This window comes from Gymnodraco acuticeps, unplaced genomic scaffold, assembly GCF_902827175.1.
Source record: "Gymnodraco acuticeps unplaced genomic scaffold, fGymAcu1.1, whole genome shotgun sequence".
Lineage (NCBI taxonomy): Eukaryota > Metazoa > Chordata > Actinopteri > Perciformes > Bathydraconidae > Gymnodraco > Gymnodraco acuticeps.
Genome location: NW_022990646.1, coordinates 1032252 through 1056618, shown reverse-complemented (window position 1 = coordinate 1056618; position 24367 = coordinate 1032252). Strand labels below are relative to the sequence as shown.

The window sequence follows — 24367 nt, the reverse complement described above, 5'->3', positions numbered from 1 at the left end:
CATAGACTGTATATATAAAGGGTTTAGCCTAGTAAAATGCAGGGGGACTTTAGTCATGTCAGATGGTTTGGAGAAACTCAACACAACCATCTAGTGGAGAATGTTGGTAATAACTTGAATACAGTATGATCATGACATACTAGAGGAGCTGCAGCGGTTCTTCTGTTAATACAGCAAACACTTTAACATACAAAATAACAATGCTCAAATTGTTGATTACAGTATGTATCAATTTAGGCAAAAATAAGGCACTGTATATGTGATCACGGGCATTTTTTAAAACACACTTAGGCCTACACATTACACAGCAGACTTATACATTATGCAAAATAAGCTTGGTAAATATGTTAATACAGATTTCGAAAAAATATATATAATTGTGCTGGTTTTAATAGTTGTTTTCTTATGTGTGCATTTGAAAAAAGCAGTGGGTAAAATGTGCTTAAAGGAATTTGAATTTGATTGATTGACAGGTGATCTATTACACTCTGTCATGTTGTCACACTGTTTGTTTTTGTTGCATTGTTCCACCTTAACCCAAGTTACACATCTTTATTCAAATATTTAAGGGTAATGTCCTCATACAATGTTGTACCATAATGTGTAGCCTTCTTGAGCTGAATTGCAGAGAGAAACCTGCACCAAGAGGAAAATCTACAAAAACATGAGGAAAAATACAGACACGTAGCTTTGATTTGAGCCAAGGACCTTCTTGCTATAAAGATGCTGGGACTAATAACTCAGACCCTTAAAAACAACATTAAACAGATTTGATCTATTAAAGTAAATCAATCTTTACTATTTTGGTGACACTATATCTACAAAAATGGTCAAGTAAAACATTTAGATTTGAGTTACAAGGAATCGTCTGCACTGCATCAGTATGGATGACAGACCGCACGTATGATTCACCACTAATATCACCTTGTGAATGCCGTTTGCAAATAATTGTGAAATGAAAAAAAGACGTGTCATTGTGACATTAAGAAATAAATCCCTGGAGAAAAGTTAATTGGACCTCCATGATGTATAATTTAAAGGTCAATATTTCCTTAGAAAACTAATTTATATTATTTTTTATTTTTCTTATAAAAAAAGATATAATCAATATCCAGATACTATGCAATTAAAGGTTATAGATTGAGTCAAGCTTTCAAAAAATGTGATAGTTAAAATTGTAACAATGAATGGAGAAAGCAAACTGTAAAAACATATAGTTCTATTTTACAGATACATTATTTAAAATGAAGAAAAGGATAAGTTCCGTATCTTAGAAGAACTTGAACATCTTTGAAAATAGCTTTTTAAGAATTGTTTCAACTAAGATCAGTTAAGTTACAACATTTCAGACACAAAGGCAGTTCAAAGTCATTTACACAAGCTTCAACATCAAACAAATTAAACAGAAAACAAGAACAACAGACATAAGAAATACAATAGATTTTATTAATATGAGAGGTGACGAAATATAAGAATGTGACGTCTTTTTAAAGGAAAAACAGTGCCAAACAGAAAGCCCGATTAGTGATAGTGGGTTGAAGCCAGAAGCTACCACAGGATTTTAAGTGAAATACATCGGCCATATCATCAAAAGGTAAATTTGATATGCAATTAAACAGTGTTTGACAATCCTCTGTGGTTTTTAATACCCCCATGTAAAATAAATGACATGACAACTGATCACATGTGACAGACAGCTGCAGTGATTCAGCATGTAGAAGTGATAAAACAGGACTGTGGTGTCAGAGGAAGAGTATGCAAAGTTCCGGTAGGTTGACATACCTCACATATCATCTTTAACTGCTCTCTGTGTCAAAGCTTGAGCCAGGCCTGAAAAACAACTCTCAGAACAAAAACATAAAAACACACCGCCCTCCGGATGATGTGACTAGAGTTTGAATTTGTATGGTTCACTGTGGGAAATTGCATCAACACAAACACAACTTTGCTGATACCTAAGTCCCTAATAACCAAAGTGCAGTTAGAGTGCTCATGTCTTCCCATTTCTTCATGGTGTCAGTCTTTTTTAAATAAATACAATATATTAGAGGGCTTATTTGGGGAAATGGGGTCACATTGGGGTAAAGATCCAATAGACACTAGAATTTCAGAAGTGGTCAAGTCAAACGATGTATTATGGGGGAGTATCACAAACTGTTTTCGGGTTGTTTGGTTATTTTAGAAGCTAAATCACTTTCTATGTGGGGTTGATCAGGTTGATGGCTGTGGGATAGTCACACTCTCAACCTGCTGCTTTACGGGAGTTTGCCCAATGACTCTGTTCATGTTTTGGGTTTTTAGGACTATTCATAAAGTCAGAGAAAGGCGAGGTAAACAAAGTGTTACTATGAAACTAGATGTGCAGATAGATATAAGCAGAGAGGAGGAGAAGACAAACTCAAAGAGGCCGAAAAGGTATTTGAACAGTTGGTTGCAGAGGATTCCTGCTGAACTGAATTTCTACCAGCCATATGGGCATTTTCCAAACCAAAACCATCGTAATCTCTGAGTGACCAAAAAAGGAGAATTTTTTAATGAAGATGATGTGTCAAAATGTGCACCCTAATTAATAAAAGGTAAATAAAGTAATATACACACGCAAACAAACAAGTGCTTAAATGTTTCTTAATTATATGTCTTACCGTCTCCTCTTTCTTAAATTAATGCATATTAAAGGTGTTAATGCGAAAGCATACCTATATGCAGACACATGTTATTGATCACATCATTATTAAATAAGTGTTTAAAATAATAATTAAGGACTATATTTTTAAATACAGTAATCAAAACATTTAGGACAAAACTACCTTTAGGTGATTTAAAAATGGGGTATACAAATATAAGTTGTATTTTTTTTGTAACTGCCTCCTGGAAAGAGATCTAAATATATTTCCTGTTCTTTATCTTCTCTTATCACACAGATTTGCATCATGATAAAAGCTTCATCGAAACTCCCCTCTCCCCTTCCTTGCAGTTGCAGATGAGAAGCTGTGTTGCGCACGGCCCGCCCGCCAAACCTGTCCTATTCGATGACCTCGAGGCAGCAGACAGGTAAGCCTGAAGCCCCGCCCACTGCCAGGTTTCAGTCAGACTTGTTTTTAAATAGCAGCTGTTGGAGCTGTCACAACTCAGTCTCTCCTGTGTAAGTTACTGAGTTGGGCAGCAAGAACACACACATCACCAACAACCATGCCGTCGCAGAGAACGCAGGAGTGGATGCGCACATCCCTGCGCACCCCGGGCATCCTGATCTTCGGAATGGTCATGGCTCCCTGCGGATGGATCCTAAACCTAACTGCCACAGTGGCCCCAAACTGGAGGACCCTTAACGCGCTTCCCTCACGCCCGTTGAATGAGTACATCCAGCAGGGCATCTGGGAGATCTGCAGGGCCACCACAGTCGAGACGAGGGCGGACTGCACTCTGCAGGACACCGAATATTTCGGGAACCAGGTTATCGAGGTGGCCCAGGGTTTAATGGTGGCCTCCCTCATCGTGACTCTAATCGGGCTGGCAGTGGCCATCCCTGGGGTGCGCTGCTGGACAGACAGGCCTAACTGGTTGCTGGCTGGCCTGGGCGGAATCCTGATCTTCCTCTCCGGGGTCATGACCATCATACCCATCGCCTGGTACACCCACATCCTAAAAGAAGTGCCAACGACGTTCCCTACCATAGATGTGCGCGTGGGCTACTGCATCATTCTGGGCTACATAGGCGGGATCTTTGAAATCCTGGGCGGCTTCGTTATGTTCATCGGGATCTGCCGGTGCTGCGGAGGGAAGAACCGAGGGGAGAAGCGGGTGGAGCAGGTCACCGGAGCCCGCTTCGCCAGCAGGAGACAGCCTGCGAGAAGAGTCGAAGTGCCGAGCCTGGACCGGGCCCGGAGCGAGGCCAGCAGCGTCCCGTACTCGAGAGACTCCCTGGATGAAGATGTGTCCTTCCCCCGGGCCAAGAGCACCGCAGCCCGGTCAGCGAACACCTCATACGGCGGCAGACCTTATGAGGCAGACCTATGAGAAGAACACACTACAGGAGAGGAACACGACGTAAAATGGATATTAAATAAAGGACTGAGAGTGGGAAACTTTCTAGGAAGATGGTCAACTTTATATTACAAGTAGAGTTTTTTATATTATGGAGTATTGTTACATAAGACATTATACCAACACTTATTTTAGGCCATAAAAGAATATGTCAGTGGTGCCAAGAGATTAACACCTTGTGAAAAAACTGTAAACTCACATGTAGTCTATACATTGAGTTAGCCACATCATTAGGACAGTAATGGGCTACTTGAAGGCAAACATCTATAATATTGTTAAATGATGTGAGAGTGAGCCAGGGCTAGTAATGAGACCCATAATAGCTGGGTTATGATTTATACTTACATCATGATACTGGAGTGTGCTTCAAGCAGAGCAGTGCAGGTGGAGATGTGGTGGATATTAGAAGGAAAGTAAAAGGTGAAGAATTCAGTGTTTTTCTACATTGCCAACTTTTCCCCCCTAATGTTTTAATGTAAATACTGTATTCTTATGCACTTTAAGATTATGGCCAACCTTGTAGGACAACAGGCCACCTGTTGAAAAAGAAAGGTGATCAATATTGTTCTCATTGCTCTGTGATACAAGTGTTGTTTATTAAATGTGCAATGTTTCCTAATAACAGATGACTGAGTATCAACTTATTATTACATTACAAGTGTTCAGATTGCATGTGGAGAAAACAAAGACGTTTTTAAAATATATAAGGGGAATAGCTGTGGTTATAAAGGTGAGGTTACATTAATTTGTTGTCATAGTTTGGCCTGCAATTTCTATTACATGTGGCTACAATTCAAACACACATTCAGAAAGGCTATACACAGATACTTTTTTTTCTTCAAACGTACACATACAACCGGTCGGAGAGGTTTGTTTCTTTCAACATCTTGTCTAACAGCATTTCTTGTTTGAACTGGATTTGCACAAGGCAACACTGTAGTGAACAATTGCCTCTCTCCTGGCCGTTCAGTCTTTTTTTGTTAAAATGGCCTCCCAAGTAATCATGATGCCGACTCCCAGCCGGACCTGTTGAATGCCCCAGTTATAGTTAATGCAAAGTTTAGCAGTATTCTGTCTGAGGCTCACACACTGGGACAAGTCACTGACAGTACCATACAGATACTAACAGCTCATACAGCAGACCAACAGCAGAGAGATTGTGTTTAGGGTGTCAGTTTTTATTTATAGCCTCATTGTCCTGAGATGCTGAAGAGCTTTTTAAAAAAAAGTTTTATAATAGCTCTAAACTTCCATGAAGGAGACTCAAATACGGGAATTTAAAGATCCTGACTTAACTTTCTAGTATGGGTCCAGTTTCAGAATGCTCATTCCCATATTTACAACTTTGTAACCAAATCCAGCTTTACATTACACTCAAACTTAAATCTTTGAAAAACGTTTGTTATTGACTGCTTTACGTTGTCATAGACTTCTGACTCCTCATTCCCATTAACCGTCCAGTAGGGGCCGCTATAGGTTAAAAACAAACCTTACCTATAGCCAAAGTAGGTAAGTAGGCTCTGATACTAGGTACTTGATCAAAAACAATTGCTAAGAAGTATTCTGAAAGGAACAATTGAGTGACCTTCAATTATTTATTTATTTTTTAAAAATAAATAAAAATTGTATAAGACTTCAGAAAGCTCCTTCACAGATAACATGACTATTTTCACAGACATCACAGGATATTAAACCTAACATGTGCATGTAATCAGTTCCACCTTAATGATACAGCACCAGCTTAAAATGATACTTTAGGTTGCCCCTCCTGAAAAACAAACATGCACATTTTTCTCATTAATATGAACACATGTTGACATAGTGTCACCCCCATGGCAGATCCTTCCTGTTCCTTCACATCACAGACACATATTCTATCTGATAACAAAGACTGAAGTGCATGATAACAGATCAATCCTTCCTGGTCCAGTTAAGTTTAGTAAACACTGAGGCTGATACAATCATGTTACAAGATCCTAGAAAGAGTGCAGAGAGGCAGCGGTGCATGTTTTGATGTACACACAACAGACTGGCTGTCTGGAGTCAGTGGTAAAACACATTGAAACCTTAAAAGTTACGTAAGGATTCCAAAGATACTTACAGTCTGTCAAGCTGAAACAAAGTGTAGAAATAAACTACTAGCTATTGCTGCACATCATTTGTCATAATAAAATAGTTGTATCTTTAACTTCCTAGCAAGATTATAACTTGTCCTCTTCATTTGACCACTTTATCCAAAGTGATCAATTATAATTACTATAAGTTCAAATTCAGTCCCGCAAGAATCTGTATGAAATGTAGTGTTAACTTCAGAAATAAGAAGTGTCGTTTGATTTAATTAGTCAAAAACAGGTCGACTTTGTTTACTTCTGTAACATAATGACGTCACACTCACGCTTGTATTGGATAGCACTCCAACACATTATACGTGATATTTTAAGGGGTGGGACCTCTCTAAGCAGTTGACAATCACAACAGAGCTAACCAATCAGAGCAGACTGGGCTCTGGTTTCAGACAGAGGGTGAAAAGAGGTGCTGCAACACAGGCAGTATGAGAAAAATAAAGAGCTTCTTGAACATTAAAGCATGGAAACACGTCATAGTAGAGGCACAACATACAAATATGAACCGGAAAATTATCAGAAAAGGGACCCTTTTAACAAATCTTTGATATTTTAAATAAAACATTGATATGTTGTGAGTTTTGTACATTTTATTTGAAAGTTGGTGAATATACAGCAAAATACATACAGAACAAAAAGTGTATGTGCAGTAAAGATATGATATACATGCCAGTGAAATTGTTAATTAGGGGTACCGAGTCATAAATCAGTTAACCACAGATCAGCTTGCATAGCTAGAGCCAATATGATCCCCATTGACATCAGGACAGCAGAAAGCTTACACATCTTCTGGCGCGGACTGAAAACTCATCTCTTTCGACTCCACTTCGAGCAATAAAACAAAACAAAACAAAAACCCGCACTTAGATACCAACTAAGCACTTACATACTAACAAAGCACTTATATATTAACAAAGCACTTATATACTAACAAAGGACTGGCTTATCTAAAGCCAGTTGAGTAGCACTTGAAATGGTTTGGCTCTATGAAACCTGATGTACTTATATGATTCAGTTTTCTTCAAGGTTGTATCTTCATGGTCGAATGCACTTATTGTAAGTCGCTTTGGATAAAAGCGTCAGCTAAATGTAATGTAACATACAAACTAAGTAAACATCAGTTGCACATACATATTCTGCACCTATCAGCAGTAGTGATAATAATAAAAGCAACACAAAATAAACACAACAAACAATTATTATATATAGTCAAAATACAAGGGATATCTTATATATATCTTACATATATATATATCTTAGATATATATATAAGATAGATATATCAGGCTTTTGTTTTAAACTGTCTGTGTCAAACATTTATGACAAGAGAAGAATTTTAAAATGAAGTAAAACAGGATCTGAGGAGGTGTGCGCACACGTTTCAGGTTATTGACATAGTATATTCACCTTTCAAAAGGACTCCTCTTGATCAGTACACTTAAGGCACTTTTTCTCCAGCTATTGTGTTTAGTAGAGCGGAAAATCAGCAATACAATCCTTAGTTTTGGTGGTTTACTGCAGATTTGTTGTGCAAACATTTTAAAATGTTTCCATCTCTTAAATAAATGAGGCATACATATTTCAAATAGATATATCAAAAGAGTATACCTTTGTCATTCTGACCTATAACTTATGACAGAGAAGAATGACATACTTTTCAGCCAGTTTTGTACACACACGATTAAATAATCACCTTCTATGAGCAGATCAGCTTGTTGAAACATGTCTGACGACATGGAATTGTTGTGTAATCCAGCAACACAAAAACAGAGGGATAGACAATATCATAAAGTGTTGGGTATTGTTGATGCTATAGGCTGTCAAGAACTACAAAGCATATCAAACATTAATTAAATCAGCAGTGTAGGAAAAAAATAGACAATACAGCATAACAAGCTCTTAACACTGGCTATCTTACTCAGAGTGACTCAAATAAACGACTAATCCAATCGGGTTCATATCCCCGTCTTACCCTGTGTGAAATTGATTGCTGAGGAAAGCATTTTTGTTTTTAATACCAGTAAAAAGTCACTCCTTTTAGCAGATAGTACAAAAACAGGCCAGCAAGAATCATTACTGTTGGGCTCAGCTTTCTCTGCATTTAGCAACTGCTGCGTCAGAGAGCAACTGATTTGCATTATTTTACCTGAGGTAGCCAGTGTTAGAGGACACAATAGGCTCATCTATGGAAATAAGCTATATGAAATGTGATTAAGGAAGTACAAATGTGCGGTAAGCAGATCGTGACATTTCTATTTAAACTGCCAAAGACACGATCATTTAATCTGTTCATTTCTTGCAATGTGAAAAATGCAATCAGTGTGAAAACTACTACTACACCAAAATGGTTGCATGTAATGATGTGATTGATGGTTAGGATTTTGTATTATGTGTAATCATTGTTCTTGAGCACTAGTACCTCATCAAAATGCTATAAATATTCAAACAAACCTACAAAGCTGGAGATGAATGCAGGGCCCTAACAAGGACATCTCAAACATTGTATTGTGCTTCTAAAAAAACTAATGGTAGTGTCAAAAGCTCATTCTCAGATGTAGACAACAGTTTAAAGGTGGCTGCTGTGTTTTCAAGGAGCATTTTTGAATGGCCCAAATCCAGTTTGGTGCCAAATGCATACTGTTAGTCAGTCTCCTGTTGCCTTTCTTTGATACACGCTGGCCTCTTGACATGAATGACTTGCCTGTCATCGTCCAATGATACACGGGAAACAAAGCAGTGAAGTTGTGTCTCTGTCAATCCTTTTAAAGTTCAGTTCAATATTTGGGTTTCTTTGATGTTGCAGCATCAGTCGTAGAAGAGGGGCCACCGGTCATCAAGAAAGAATGGTGGATCTGATCTGTCCTTTTTTACTAAATTCAACAAAGCGTGCTGCAGAAGAATGCTGGTGGAAGCTCAAGCGTATCACTGGCGACAATGCCATGTTTGACCTGGAGAAGAACAGCAGAGTTATTATTGTTGTGATCATTTATCCTGTTTTTTCTTTTCATTCTCATTCAATGTAAAAAAAAGAAGACACATTTAGCCACAAATGGTGTGAGGTTAAGGTACCCTGTGGCGTTTTGACCAATAGCAGCACTACAGAGCATTTTTGCTTGACGTGGGTACATTAAGATAACCAACAAATTGCAAATAAAAGGCAGCAAATATGAAGTCAGTTTTAAAAAATGATATTGAAATGAAAGCAAGATACTTTAGTGGACTTAAATCCTCTACTACAATTTCGTAATCGCACACAAATACTGAATATTTCCTTCTGAACACTTACCTCGGAGATAATGGAGTCATCCAAATTACACAGCAATGTTGTAGCCTTGTTTTGCTGCCTGTTGTTTCCTATTAGACAAACAAACCAAAATGAGTAAGTCTTGCTTATGATGTAAAGTAAACACACTGTTATAGCACATACAACAAATTCACTTCGGGTGTTTTGAAAAGCTAAAATAATTTATCATCTGTTTATTAACAACGAAAATACAAATTATGTACATATGCCTGCATTTAAAATAACTCATTTATACTGTCCTTTGCCTCATTTATAAACATTTACAAAAATATAAATGCAACACTTTTGTTTTTGCTCCCATTTTACATGAGATGAACTCAAAGATCTAAAACATTTTCTATATACACAAAATAACCATTTCTCTCAAATATTGTTCTGTAAATTCATGGTTTGTACTGGGTGTATGAGGGTTCGATTAATGGGGTTCAGTTTATGTGAGTGTAACTTTAAATCTGGATGAGATTCGCGGGGTTTATTGATGTATATAAATAGAGGGGATACATACATTAACGTCATAGAGATTGAGGAATCAGGAGAGGCCACTAGTAAGTGTGATTATTATATTGAATGTGATTTAATGTGTATGGGATATGTGTGAATCCTAATTGGTGTATTGTTGTTGTCCTTTTTTCTTCTAAGGTTAACAACCTATTTAGATTTGATTAAATCATCAAAACTAGGAATTGTTTCCGTCCATCTTGATTCCACCCATACTGTCGGGAGATAGACAGTACAAATATTGTTCACAAATCCGAACAAATCTGTGATAGTGAGCACTTCTCCTTTGCCGAGATAATCCATCCCACCTCACAGGTGTGGCATATCAAGATGCTGATTAGACAGCATGATTATTGCACAGGTGTGCCTTAGGCTGGCCACAATAAAAGGCCACTAACTAATAATACTAACACTGATATTCTGCCACTGTCTGTGTTCAAATGGATGTCATTTAAGACCTTAACAAGTGAAGTCTCAGTGCTGTGGTTAGGTCGAAAGCCCAACTGAAACACATCAAAACCGTCAGTTAAAAACATGAAATTACTCAACTGTTGAAAAACTGCTTTTTCAATCAATTTGCTTAAAAAGGGAAGGTTTGATATTGGCCTGTAATTATTCATTATGGTTTTGTCTAGGTTATGCTTTTTTAGGAGCAGTTTAATTATTGCAGTTTTCAGGGCCTGTGGAAATACACCTGATTGAAGAGACTTGTTTACTATGTGTAGTATATCTGAGGCCAAGCAATGAAAAACAGTTTTGAAAAATCCTGTCGGGATGATGTCGAGGCTACAGGAGGAGGATTTCAGATGTTGGATAATGTCTTCCAGGTCTTTAGCATTTATAAGACGGAATTGTGACATGGTGTCTGAATTGGCTTTAGGTGAACACAGGGACAGTAGCTATATGCTGTACCTGATGCAGAGGCACTGACTGCCTGTCTAATTTGCATGATTTTGTCAGTGAAGAAGGAGGCAAATTCATTGCAGACCCTGGTGGATAGAAATTCTGAGGCTATCGACACTGGGGGGTTTGTTAGTCTGTTGACGGTAGCAAACAAGGCACGTCATAAATATAGCACGTTTGTTTATTTTAACAAACCACGTTCTCCAAGTAAAATTGAATAGAAATTATAATTTATAATCAGTCTTGTATACAGATCAGTTCGATAAAGTTATGCTTAAACAGCGACATTTTACACGATAAATACGTGCATTTGCCACGGAAGGTGAGTGGCAGCTACCGGTGTTACCGAACAAGATGTGGTCCGAACAACTGGTGATATTCTATAACGGGATAGGCAGATGTATCAGGGGCGTGGGCTTTGTCGAATAACCAGGAAATACACATTTCGATCGCTTCTTCTGTCGTTTACATACATCTTTTTGTATCACATTAAGCATGATATTCAGTAATAAGTCTGGCAACAATAAATGGTTTAAATTATTTATTCAAGCTTGCAATGTTTTGTAAAAATGTATTTTTGTAGTCCCCGCTGTACACGTCCGGATATCGGCATCGCAACCACAACCTCACACACTGGTACTGAAAGTGCATCAAAGTGTTCCTATGGAGCTAAATATACCAACAGATTTATGTAAACTACAGAAGAAGCGATCGAAATGTGTATTTCCTGGTTATTCGACAAAGCCCACGCCCCTGATACATCACCAGTTGTTCGGCCCACATCTTGTTCGGTAACACCGTAAACCTTCTCTCGCCCCATGTGGCAACTCCCGTTCACCAGCGGCAGGTGCCTCGGCAAGAAGTGGCATCTATTTATTTTTAGTCAAACATAACTTCAGTTTAACATATAGCAGAAAGGAGGTGTTAGGGAAGAGCTTCAGAAGTTGTTGTTTACTTCCAAGCCAGGCTAGCTGTGCCTCTGCTTGCTAACAGTCTTTATGCTAAGCTAGGCTAACAACACCCCGACTCCAGCTAGCCTACTTTTTAACAACTTTCAAGCTAACTTTTTTACTTTTAAACTAATTCTTATCAAACGTTTTTTTACCAAAAGGTTAACATTTTCCCTTAAGAACAACATATTTCAGTACCTGTTCCTCTTCTTCTGCTTCTGCCTTATCTTGGCAACTAAGAAAGCCACCATGAGCACCCCGAAGATGACGGCCAGCACGCTGAGGGTCAGCGGGAGGCTCAGCGCCCCGTTCACCGTATCCTCGCAGGCCTCGCCTTTGTAGCCCAGGTCGCAGCTGCACACGAACCCGGTGCCGCCCCCCAATTCACTCAGACAGGAACCGTGGTCGCTGCATTGAATCTCTCCACATGTCGGCAGGCTGAGGTCGAAGCCTCTCGGTTGGGGAAGAGGGAAGGAAGTCATGGTGGAGATATGGCAGGTAGACGGGGATCCCTGGGCTGCTGAGGGAGGCAGTGATGTATAGAGAGTGAGAGGGAATTAATGAAAGGAGACCACACCCAAATCACAATAGGTTAACATGACAAAGAGAAAAGTATTTTCTGTAAGATGAATGTCCTCAGGGGCAGGGTCAGTGTGTGCAAATACTTTTGTAGTTGCCTTCCTTCAAGTCTGTTTAACTTTGGCATGCTACTTTACGAGTCACTGATTTCACTAATCAAAATGAATAATTATTCATGTGATTACTTCTGTAAGGAGCCCCTAAACGTTCATGAAAAAAACGAGATACTTTCTCTGTGTAAACATTTACTTTTTCGTGGTGCGAACGAGAAAGTATATTGTGCGCACGAGATACTTTTTTATTTTTATATGAACCTTTAGGGGTTCTGTACTTCTGCACTGCAACATTCATTAAATCAAATTATCCCAGCCACAAGTGATCCTTCCTTTGTGTGAATATATGATTTTCTACCTATCGTTGTCCCCTTCTCCAATTTATTTGGTGCAATCCACCTTCCATACAGATAAGTGGCTTTGGTGATGTGGTTGTGCTCATACTAATAAAAGGTCCCACGACATGGCCATTTATACTGATCATAATTCTATTGGTTAGGTCTGGGTGCCGTGTTGGCGGGATGTTGCGAGGCTCGCTGCTGCAAGGAGCGGACAGTGTGAGCTGGCTTACTGGTGTGGTTTCCTGGTCGGCGAGACACAGCGAAACCCAGCCCGAGCACACACACCCCCACACGCACACACACCCCCACACGTACACACACACACAACACACGCAGCCTGGCTGTGAGTCTGTAGTCACAGCCTCGCCGCGTCCAGCGTCAGGCTGAGAAATCCGCGGAGCTGCAGCTGAGAAAAGATTGGACCAATTGGGTATGGTCACGTCACTGTAGCCTACCCAGGTCCCATCACTGTACCCAGGAAGAAAAATAGAAATCTCCAACGAGGCGTTCTGGGCCAGCATAGACAGGTATTTTCTGTGTTAGAGTTTTACTCGCTACAGGGTGTACTTTGAGGGTTTTTGACTCTGCAGACCGTTTACATGCAGAAAAACCTTCATAACACACAAGGGGCCGGGTAATAACCGGAAAAGAATGTCATGGGACCTTTAAGACTCTTCTGACTTCAGGTTCTCAATGGAAATACTGTTTTATATGAGGGGCTGCGGATGGAAATTATCTCAAAGCTAAATCTGGCACTGTTACACTTGACACATTTGAATGTTTTAAGTGTTCATTACTCTGCATTGTCCCTGCCAAATAAACGATTAAATGAACAAATAAATGAATGAAGGTATGTGATCTTAAATTAAAACCGATCCCATTCTAATTCCAGACTTTATCTTTAGAATTCCCCAAAACATACATATTTAATAAGTAATGTTTGGTTTTGTTTTATATATAAAAAATGAACTAAGTGCAAAAAGTAGTAAATATGACAATTTCCACTATGGAACATATATGGATTTTGAGTGAGACTACCAGGCACATGCCCAGGGGCTCCACCTGGCATTTATCTACAAAATGTCACTCAACGAGACATCATACCAGGCAGGAAGACACTCAAGAAATTGCTAAAAAGAGATGCAAACAAATGACAGAGGTACAAAAACACTAGTCAAAGGTAAAAGTAAAAGCAAAACAAAAGAAAGGACAACAACTATTAAAAAGTGACAACTACAAAGAGACACAACATGACCATAAAGACACAAAATATAAAAATACATTAAAGAACTACAAAGTAACAAGTTGATTCCCATGGCTAAACAATTATGGAGTCAGTGTCTTGCTTCTTTGTAGGAGGTGTTGTGTAGCGTCTCACCCTCAGACATATTTGACTTTTAAATGATCACATACAAATGACCAAATAGGCCTAACAGCATAACACTGCAGGAAGTGTAAGAAACTATAATAATTGTTCACCTTGCCATTATTCTTTTGCCGAGACACACAAGGAAGTACTCCTTGAAGCTACCCCAGTTGTTTCTGACCCCACCTGAGTCTTTTCAACTCCTATCAAAAAAACATCAACCTTATCCAAAGAACAGAATAAATGCAGGTTAAAGATTCACTGTGATTCAGAAAGCATTTCATGAATCTGTGCAAAACACATTCACTACTGGATGAATACAAAGATAAAATTAGGTTAGCATGCCTGCTATAATATGACGCTTTACTAGAGAGGCTGAGGATAGTGTTGCATCACAGCCGCCTAAAGCATTCAGACTAGTGTTGGAAAAGGTATACTTCAAAGATTTAAGAGACAAGACTGACCATTATCAAATAATTTATTCTACTTTTCAAGCATGTCGTTCATCAGGTTTCCCCACCAGCACTGCAAGATGGTACCAAACACTGACTTCGGGAATAGACATACAGTAAAGTTAAACAACATTTTTTTAAATATGACAAATTAAATACGTCTACTCACCGAAGGAAAGAAAGCTAGCAGATTCTCTGTGTGTGAGCTAAAAGTCCTGGGTCTTTGAAAAATGATTTCCTCTCTCAGTGAGGGAATGTGCAACAATAGGAAGGAGGGAAGAGGACGAAAGCTGAGACCTGTGAATACCTGCCTCCTTTTTTTCTCACAAACACACAATCTCCTACTCCGCCCCTTTATCTTACGTTTAAATGGGGTTGAGTCATACACACACACACACACACACACTCTTGCTCACACCAAATATGGCATCTATGTAGCAACTCTACATTTCACAAGGAGAGTTCAAACTAATCCTATGCTTCAGTTAATAGCTGACTCACACTGACTCACAACACACAATGCTCAGGAATCCCTGGGAAACATAAAATTCATTTGCATGGCACCTACAGACATTGTCTCATAAAATAAACACCCAGGGCACCAAACAAAACAAACATTTGACTCAATTTACAAGAAATGTTGAATAATTTGAAGCAGGGCATTGATTTTATGATATTAAATGTGTCATTCGTCTTGGGAATAGGATGCCGAATAACTCACGTACACCCTTTCTGTACCCGAGAACGATTTCTTACTGAATTACAGTTGTTGCGTTTGCTCTTTAAGTGGGGGAGGGAAAGGCGAGAATGCAGGTTGGAACAAGAAAAACAGACAGGAATTGACAAGACTCGCATGTCTGAGGTTTATGTAGCGTCGAACGGCTAGCCTTAACTCTCGGATATCTTTAGACATTTTGTAATTACTTACAGTTAATGCATTTTACTACTGCAATTGATCTATCGCCGGCTCATACCAAACACAAGTCAGTCAGCAGCAAGAATCCCAGGCATTGTCTTGTGACTGAAACATGGCTGTGTGTACTCTGCTCAGCGGCCCGTGGTTTTGTTGCCAAGCCCATGCATGTCCTCTGAGGTCAATATACACTCCAGTTATTTTCATTTATCCAATTAAGAAACTTCTCCATGCTCGTGAGTTAATGATTTGGAGAAAACATATAAGACAATGGTTTTCAGCAGTTCTCACATCAGAGAATTGTTTTCTTGAGGAAGCTCAGTGCAGTGTTGTGTAAGGGTGGTTCAGGCAAGTGATCATAATCTCCTGAAGCTTTCCTGCAAAGCTGGGTGGAGGCCACTAGGCAGATCAGAGGGATTGATATTCAATATACCTGGGAACGCCCTGTATGTCAAAGGTCTAATTTGATCTAAGTGTTTATTAATGCCAACAGCTTTAATTCATAAACTCAAAGATGTTTATTTAAATGAATATCGTTACATCGCCAAATTAGGTAACAATGACTGAGTCAATGCCCCACTGATCGATAAATGCTAAATAGTGGGAATTAAAGTAACGTTTTCCTTATGTATTGCAGACATGTATAATAGTTAACACTGTTACTTTGATCAAAACAACACCTTGTGACTTTTTAAATCACAGTGGAAGTAGTAATTTTGATAACAGATTAAACATACACGCCCATGTTCTGACTCTCCTGATAGAGTTTGGCAAGAGGAAGTACGAAAACAAAAAGATCTTTCATAGCAAATATGTTTCTCTGGAACCATGAATAGGTGACAAAAAGGGAAACAAAATGTCACAAGGAAGCATTTGGTCGAAACTGGTATCAGATTACATAAGGGCTCACAGGTACCGCTGTGACGTTTTGGCAGCAGACACTGAAAGATCTGTGATGAATGCAGTCACACAAGACACTAAGAAAACAATAAACACATGAGCATTGTTAGCATAGCACCGTTGTGATGACGCTTCACATGGAACAGCGTACCATAAAGGACTCAACCTTTTCTGTATGTTTTTAGCCACATTCTGAAAGCAATACTGAAGCTGTCTCCATTACATCATTTAAAACAGGGGTGGGGAACCTCCGGCCCCCGGGCCGTATACGGCCCGCGAGACCATTTAGTATGGCCCTGAGGTAATTTATAAACACACGCAAAAAAAAAAAAATTAAAGAAATCTAGACCGCAAAATAATTAAACAAGCGAGTACCTGTTTTTCCTGGCAACGGTCATGGTCCTTGAACACAACACGAGCCTAACGTCTGACAGGGGTGCAGTTCTACCGGAGAGCACCAGAACGCCACTTCACAAATCGCAGTATCCAGAGCCATATAATAGAAGAGTTATGACATCTCCGTTCACTCCAATGGACCACTTTTTTACAGCAATGGCGGATCGTGGAGCCTCTCAATCGTTCCCCGGAAGTTAGCGCCAAGGCTAGCAGAGCTGTGGAGTTGCAGCATAATAGACCGTTCGTGACGGACTTTTAAAGGTAAGAAGAAGTTTAAAGATTTATATTGCGGATATTATCAGTACATCTGATTCAATTGAACATGTGTATTAAAGGATGTCAGTGGATTATCCCTAAATTAGTAGATTTAGGGAACGTTTACAGATAACAGATCAAGCTAGGATACCGAAGCAAGTTAGCAACAGACGTTGAACAGCCTTTTAATTGTAAATTCCGTTCTCTTAATGTCTATTTGGTCCAACGTTGTTGAATTAGAGAAGAGGGGCTTCTAAACGGGATTGTATGCGGGGGTGGAGGGAGTTAAATATTAGATAAATATAACTTTGGTGCGTGTAAGAGTGAGTGTTTTTAGCAGAGCCATATTGTGTCCTTGTGATTATGTTGATTATTACCTGTGTGTATAATGTTGCAGCTCAGCTGATTTTGGATTGATGGCAAAGGGAGAGGAACTTAAGTGAGAGTGAACACACAAGGTAAGTTTAATACTACTGTTTTATATAAGTAAGCATACTAAACATGTATTATATCACTGTATTATATAAGTAATCTTGTTAGTAACCTACTGTAGGTAGGTGGAGGGGCAGTGATGTTACAGGTGGAGGAGCAAAACTGCAAGACTGCAAACTTACAAGACAGAGAAATCAAAGTTTGTTCTCCAGAGAAGAGGTTGATTTCACTTCAATTTTTTCATATTTTCTAAAGATGTGGAAATGGCACAAAAACAAACTTGAGAGCTGTAACCAAGACAACTGTAACAACATGAGTAGACAGCCACCAAGGTTTTTCAAGTCCCTCTCTTACTCCATTTTGCCAACCCAAACTTCCAGGTACATGACGGGACACCTTGCTTGTTTTTGTTGTTTGCGCTCCTCTGGCAGGTGGAGGGCAGTGATCCCTTCCCTTCTTCCCTCAATCTTTGAGACTAATGTAAGTAGAAGACATGGCACTGTAAATGTTCGAACATTTAAAATATTATACCACTTAAAAATAAGAAATATTACTTTTGTTACTAAGAGTTCACACTTATTATACCTGTGTCACCTTTCACACTATCGCTGTGATCATGAGCTATGGGCTTTGTAGATACAGGTCCCGGGGTGAATCGTGGTGCAGGGGCCCTTCTCTTTTTGACCACAGGGTGATGCACGAAGATGGTGGGTATAGCCTCTGCTCTCAGCCTAGTCTTGCCCTTTTTTGTCTTGACAAACTGGTCTGCATCAAAATGTGCCTGCGGAGTGACTTGAGGTTACTTCTCACACACAGAACAACTCAGTTTTGTCTGCCCACATACATATTCCATAGTGGTTGAATACACAGTATTAGGAAACACTTTATACTTACTGGACATGTTATACTCATTACATACTGTATATACAATATGACCAAGAATGTGAGACAACTTTATAGAAATTCATATCACATATGTTACTGATGCCATTTGTCATACTTTATTAAACTCACAAATAATAAAGTTCCATAACTTCAGTTGGGAACAAAGACCACACCTTATCTCCCCAAGGCAATTTCCATCCAATAGGTGTGCTATATAGGTGTGTATAACCCTTTCTCCTGTCTGTTACTCCCTCTTTCAGCACAAGAACCAGAGGGGGATTCAATGGAGCCTGAATACCTGCACTGAGACCCTCACCCTGCACCCTGAGTCTCAACTCTCTGTGTTTTTCAAGCCTTTCCCTGTTTTTTGTATTAAACAAAACATTAAGCTTTCCCAATGGTGTGGTTTTCGTTTTGTGAAAAAGTGCAAATGCAGTGTTTGTATATAAATCACATATTTATTTGCTGTTGGTCGTGAAATTGCTCCTGCTTCCTCCACTCTGTGTCAGTGGGGAAGCTGTACATTCGTACTCCTTTCTCTGAGCGATTGGAGCATCCCCAGGCAGCACAGCAAACCATGGTGGCGACTAGAAGGCAGCACAGCAAACCAGGACAACACGGAGGAAAAGGCACAGACAAACTGCATGATATGCTATTCAATGTTTATTGAATTCCATGTATTTGCAATGGATGTTCCTAAAACAACACATTTAACATCATCATCATCATCATCATCATGCTGCTGCTGCTGCTGCTGCTAGTCCTTTGATAGTCACCTGTCGGTCTCCTGTCCTTTCTGAAAGCCATAAAGATGACATTAGTCATTTAGATAACTTGTGTCCTCAATTACCATGGGATTACTGAAACTACCATGAATTTAAGAAAATGGTAGACATTAATCTAATCTGAATTTGAAAGCATTACTTTAGATCCCCTCCCTCTAAATATATCAATAAACATTAGAAAGTGATGCTCCTGACTACCATACAAGTTTAAGAAGATAATATTGGTTTTAAAGAATTCAAAGCTATAAATAAACAGCAACAGGCTCTTTAACCAAGGCACTGTTAGCCTAGCATGTAAACTAGTTGTTCACACTAATCCTAATATTATCACTTAATATTAGCAAATTCTATTTTATTTTTTAAAACATATTGATGTAAATACATACACATATCGATTTGTTGTATAAATATTGCAAATCAAAACCTTTATTCACTAATAATTACCAAAAATCTTAGTTCTATCTCCTGTTATCAATGCATTCACATTGCCCGCCATGAACTTCCGGGGAACGATCCTCTTCTACATGAACCACGTGACGATAACCGTTTTTGGACTTCCGTTGTCGTAACTCTTCTATTATATGGCTCTGGCAGTATCCATAAGGAGCCGTACACATGCCGCAGTTTTTGCAGGGCTGCGTCTTTAGTTGAAAGCCCAGTGGCGATCTGTTCATCTGTCATACTGATCATACAGTCAATAACTTTGTTGTTATTAGCATCTGGTTAGCTAGCTATGCTAACGAATATAAGAAGCGTTTTCTACAACCAGTGAGGTAAAGGCACATCTTTATATGATCATTATAGTTATCAAAAAACAAGAGAATAAAGTAAACAGGTATAAAATACTATATGACAGTAAAAAAAAAGTTATTAATAAAGAAGAATACAGTTTGAAAGGAGAGTGATTTGTAAAATATCCATAAAGAAAAAGAAAATCTGCTTACAGTTCTGTTTCATATGGGTGTTGAGAGATGTTTCCATAGATCTCTTCATGTTGCTCTCAAAGGGCACCAGATTGATGCTTTCAACTTCAATATTTAAAAAAAACCTTCCTGGGGAGCCTGCCCTCCGGATCCCCCTAGAGGAGGTTAGGTCCCCCCCACCACTTAAATCATGTCCACATGGATAGGAAACTAAATACATTTGCACACATCTTGTGTCCATATCTTTCTGTTTGGTGGTCATGCCACAACCGTGCACGTGCATGCATGCGCGAGTCATGGCAAGATATCTGGATTAAGAGGTTGCTTTTTCTTTGCACAGCATGAAAGAAAGGCCAAATGGATGGGCTGTGATTTTTAAGCAGAGGTCAATAATTTGTACGGCCCTCGGAGGATGTTGAAAAAATTGAAATGGCCCTTGAGGAAAAAGGTTCCCCACCCCTGATTTAAAAAGTGGAGGTTGCACAACAACTTCCCCACCATCTTTCTCCATTTGTGTTATTGTGTGGCCAAAATGTAAAACGTAGAGAAACAACAAAATGAAAATAAACAAGTTGCAGGCCACAAACTTTGATTTTAAATATATTGGAATATAATCAAACCTGTTCATGAAACCTGGGCTAAATGAGAAGCTGAACATGTGTTTTAATTGCTAAGGAGCATCAGAAGTAAGTGTGTGGATAGATTTAAAACAAGCAGAGCCAGAGTTTTGGTTAAATATTTTTCACATTTATTGCACCATAAGAGTCTTGACTGGCACCAGGTGTTTACAGGATGCCTTATTTCAGGAAGCAGAACTTCTATGTGAGCTGTAGAGACTTCATCACGAGCGGGGGGTTCTTCGTATCCATCGGGGAATCCAGATCCTGGGGACAAGAATGAACCTTTACAGTCTAAATCAAGTTTAAGTTCTAAAAAACAATCAAATGAAAATATTGGTTTATGTTTCTGGCTAGAGGTTTGGAGTCACATTTTTCTGGACTTCATTGAGTAGGTAACTATAAAAAAACAAACCTGCAGGTTTATATACGTAAACCATATCAACGGTCCATAATCCAAAAGTAAAAATAATCTCTGCTTTTTATCCAAATTAATTTCCAGTCTGTGGCCTCAGGCTTTACCTCGCAGTCGGAGTCTTCACCCGGCTGACCCATGTTGGCCATCAGAGTTTCCTTCTCTGAGGATCTGGTTCTGATTGTCATCCAGGTATTCCTCACTTGTCTCCTGTTGAAATTTAAATCTCGATGTTAGTTTCTTCATAGATCAGATTTACATCAAACTAAATCATTCTGAAGTAGTGTAGACCAGTATGAAGCAGTCCTTTGAATAGACAACAATCTCACTGGACCTCATTTTTACCTTCTATTGTAAAGAAATCCAGCCGACATCAATGCAGCCAGGAGGCAGAAGACCCCCAGGATCATCCCCACATGGCTTTTCCCAGTTTCTGCCTCCTGACAGGACTCTCCCTTGTAACCGTCCTCACACTGGCAGCGGCCCGTTTTGCCCTCCGTGATGCAGCTGCCATGGCCGCTGCACAGCTGGAGATCACAGGACGTAGAGGACTTTTTTATTGAGGGGACAGAGTTCAGTTTGGCTTTGGGGAGAGGGCGGACGTTGCTGGATTTGCTCCCGGGAGATGCAAAGTTAGGGTTTGGACCTGAAGAGAAAATCAGGGATAGGGTTAGGTTTTGTTTTATCAATTGTAGAATTAAAGATGTGCATTAGACTCACAGTCCTGTTCATCAGACTGGTCAGGACAGTCCACGTGTCCGTCACAAAACTTGCTGATGCTAAAGCACTTGCTACCGTCGAAGCAGGACTCTTCTCCAGAGGGGCAGGCGGGCAGCGGGGTGCAGGAAGCACCGTAGAAACCCCGACCACATTTACACGTGTTGCCTCCGGGGTAGGGCAGGCACAGGTGGACACATCCGCTGTTGTTCTTGGAGCAGCTATTAGTTCCTGGAAAAATATTGGTAAACAGATGTAGACCGTCATTGGGAGGACAATCAAATGTAAAGCTATTCACACATCAATTAAAACAGTAAAAAAAATAAAAGCTGTCCTCTATTTAAAATCAATTAATCTCTTTTAAATCAGAAGTAGTTTTCAGTTCCTGACAAATCTCCAAAGTATCAACAGCATGTATTAGTTTATTTTTATAGGATCCTCTTTAACTTCCACTATGGTTGCTCTTCATCTTGAAGTTTATTTTTGGAATCAACACTGTTGAGGCAATTTACAAAATGTCTGTACATAATATACACAAAGGAAGGCTTCCTGCTGTGTGTCATTACATATTCTGCTTTGCCTCTGTAAGGAAGCTTTCAGTGCCTGGCTGAACATGTGAAACAAGGGTGTGTCGAAATTAGTGAATGGATAATTGTGAAAGAAGAATAATTTGGCCTCTGGATGTGTGCCAGTTTTTCTTACAATACTATTGTGCAAAGATCCATGTTGACAACTGTACACCATCTTAGAATTTTAATATTTAACGTCAAAGATTCGCAGTGATCGTAAACACAACACCGCTTTGATTGTGACCCCAGCAGAAATTGTTATGCAGAATTTGATATTTTCACACTAAATCAATAAAGACTGTCTTGTACGATTGGCCTCTTCAGTTATTCCCAAAGTATTTGCCTCGTCTGTCTCACTTTGATTCAGATGCTACTTTAGTGGTTATGAAGTTTATTCATGTTGATTGTACAAGCATTTTGTTAAACATCAGCAAGACTTTGCTGTGAAACCATATTTGTGCACATGTATGCTTTGACTGACTGCAGGAGTGTGTGACAGTTGGGAGAATAAGCAAGAGGGAGTGTGATGAGATCGATTCATCGTGGCTCTTTCCCACAGCTTCCAGCGCCGTCTCTCTGCAGGGTCACATCACTCTTCAACCATTCAACTCAAACTGAGCCTAAGAGAACCTTTAAGAGAATCTTTTCACTCTGCCCGGAGTGTCCCATATCACACTTGTCTGTGCATTCAGGAACACAGCTGAGGTTAAAATAGAAGTCTGCAGATCGAGTAATTCCTGACTTTAAACTGATTTGGGCATGCTTGCTTTTATAAATTAGTGTGCTGCAGGCCTGCATGACATCGCATCATTGTAGTATGTGAATAGAATTTCAGTGTTGACTAGCCTCTTTCATATTTTCCCTGGACCTACAGCTTCTGTCAGAATCTTCACGTGATGAATGGCATGTGGTAGTTAAATTGTCGCTGGTGAATCAGCTCAAGTGTTGTGCTATTTTCTAACTTAAATACTGGTACATGATCTTCAGCGAAGCTTAACAAATATGCTCTTAATCAGGATTATTATATGCTTGGAGAGGATGGTGTTTATTTTTAGCACTTTAGTCTGTTTACAGCTCCATGATGTGCTGTACTACTAGCCAACTCATTTCCTTTACTTATATACACAGTAATACATTTTAGCAGTTGTACTTGTCTCCTGTCACAAGTAAGACACTGCACTCCAAATTAAATGCAAAACTGTATGTTAAACAAGATTTTGTATTTTTAGGTGTTTGTCCTTTGGACTGTGTGATTTAAAAGACTTTATTTTAATAATAATTTAATTCTGTGTTTATTTGTGTCATGACCCCTGCTCCATAGTTTTCTACAGCTTGACATGCTCCCCCTGCACTCTAGTGGCCAGTGGAGAGCATTCCAATGGTCTCACTTCTAGAAGAACACTTACCGTACTGACTGTCGTTGCTGTAAGCTTTCACTTCCACCAAACTGGTCTTTGTCTCAAACCACATTTGGTTGGAATGGAGGCCGTCACTGAACCACAGTTTGGTAAGATCTACAGTTGGAAATAAGACCAAAAATTAGCAAAAATGTGGCATATAAACATACCGTTTTCTTTCTACGGGGCAGAATTAGAAGCTACTGATTGGGCGGGTAGTGAGGAAATGTGTGTTCTGAATATAAAGATTTAAGTAACAGATCTGATCGAGGAGATGATGCTCGTGATTGTAAGTGGATGTTTAATGATGTAGAACGGTAGAGATTACTGAGAAGAGGTCATTTAAATTATTCATCGTTACATTAGTCAGCTCCCTGAAGGGAATGAAGACAGATGAGATGCAGGTGAAAGCTAAAATGTTTGGGAAATTAATTCTACGAGCAGGACTGATCATGTTATTAGAGCTCTAAACCTTCCACCCGGTGACACTATGGGAGCTTGAGTCTTAGGATGTTTTAAAAACGGTGTTGTCCAATTCCCCTGCTCTTAC

At 39.4% G+C, this 24367-nt stretch overlaps 2 protein-coding genes across 3 annotated transcripts; one reads left to right on the top strand and one right to left on the bottom strand.

Annotated features, from left to right (window-relative positions):
* The first annotated feature begins 3114 nt into the window (after positions 1–3114).
* cldn23a (claudin 23a) lies at positions 3115–4666 on the top strand. Its single transcript, XM_034229243.1, has one exon. The coding sequence runs from the start codon at positions 3190–3192 to the stop codon at positions 4015–4017; it is 828 nt and encodes a 275-aa protein (XP_034085134.1). The 5' UTR covers positions 3115–3189; the 3' UTR covers positions 4018–4666.
* Positions 4667–6737: 2071 nt separating this feature from the next.
* On the bottom strand, positions 6738–14938 carry LOC117554792 (zonadhesin-like). Of its 2 annotated transcripts, XR_004570318.1 has the most exons (4): positions 14783–14938; positions 12021–12339; positions 9454–9521; positions 6738–9115 (listed from the first exon to the last, which is right to left on the bottom strand). XR_004570318.1 is itself a non-coding variant. In XM_034229308.1 (3 exons), the coding sequence occupies exons 1-2, from the start codon at positions 12302–12304 to the stop codon at positions 9479–9481; spliced, it is 327 nt and encodes a 108-aa protein (XP_034085199.1). In that variant the 5' UTR covers positions 12305–12342; the 3' UTR covers positions 6738–9115; positions 9454–9478. The 2 variants fall into 2 exon arrangements, 1 of the variants encoding a protein (XP_034085199.1); XM_034229308.1 differs by lacking the exon at positions 14783–14938 and having other exon boundaries at positions 12021–12342.
* Between the last annotated feature and the right edge of the window lie 9429 nt (positions 14939–24367).

What these genes read in the sequence shown, in the direction of transcription:
- LOC117554792 (XM_034229308.1), bottom strand. Translation starts at nt 12,304, where the DNA reads ATGACTTCCTTCCCTCTTCCCCAACCGAGAGGCTTCGACCTCAGCCTG. An exon ending in AAGCAGAAGAAGAGGAACAG is followed by an intron (nt 9,522 to 12,020) that starts GTACTGAAATAT and finishes TTTGTCTAATAG; the next exon opens with GAAACAACAGGCAGCAAAAC.
- cldn23a (XM_034229243.1), top strand. Translation starts at nt 3,190, where the DNA reads ATGCCGTCGCAGAGAACGCAGGAGTGGATGCGCACATCCCTGCGCACC.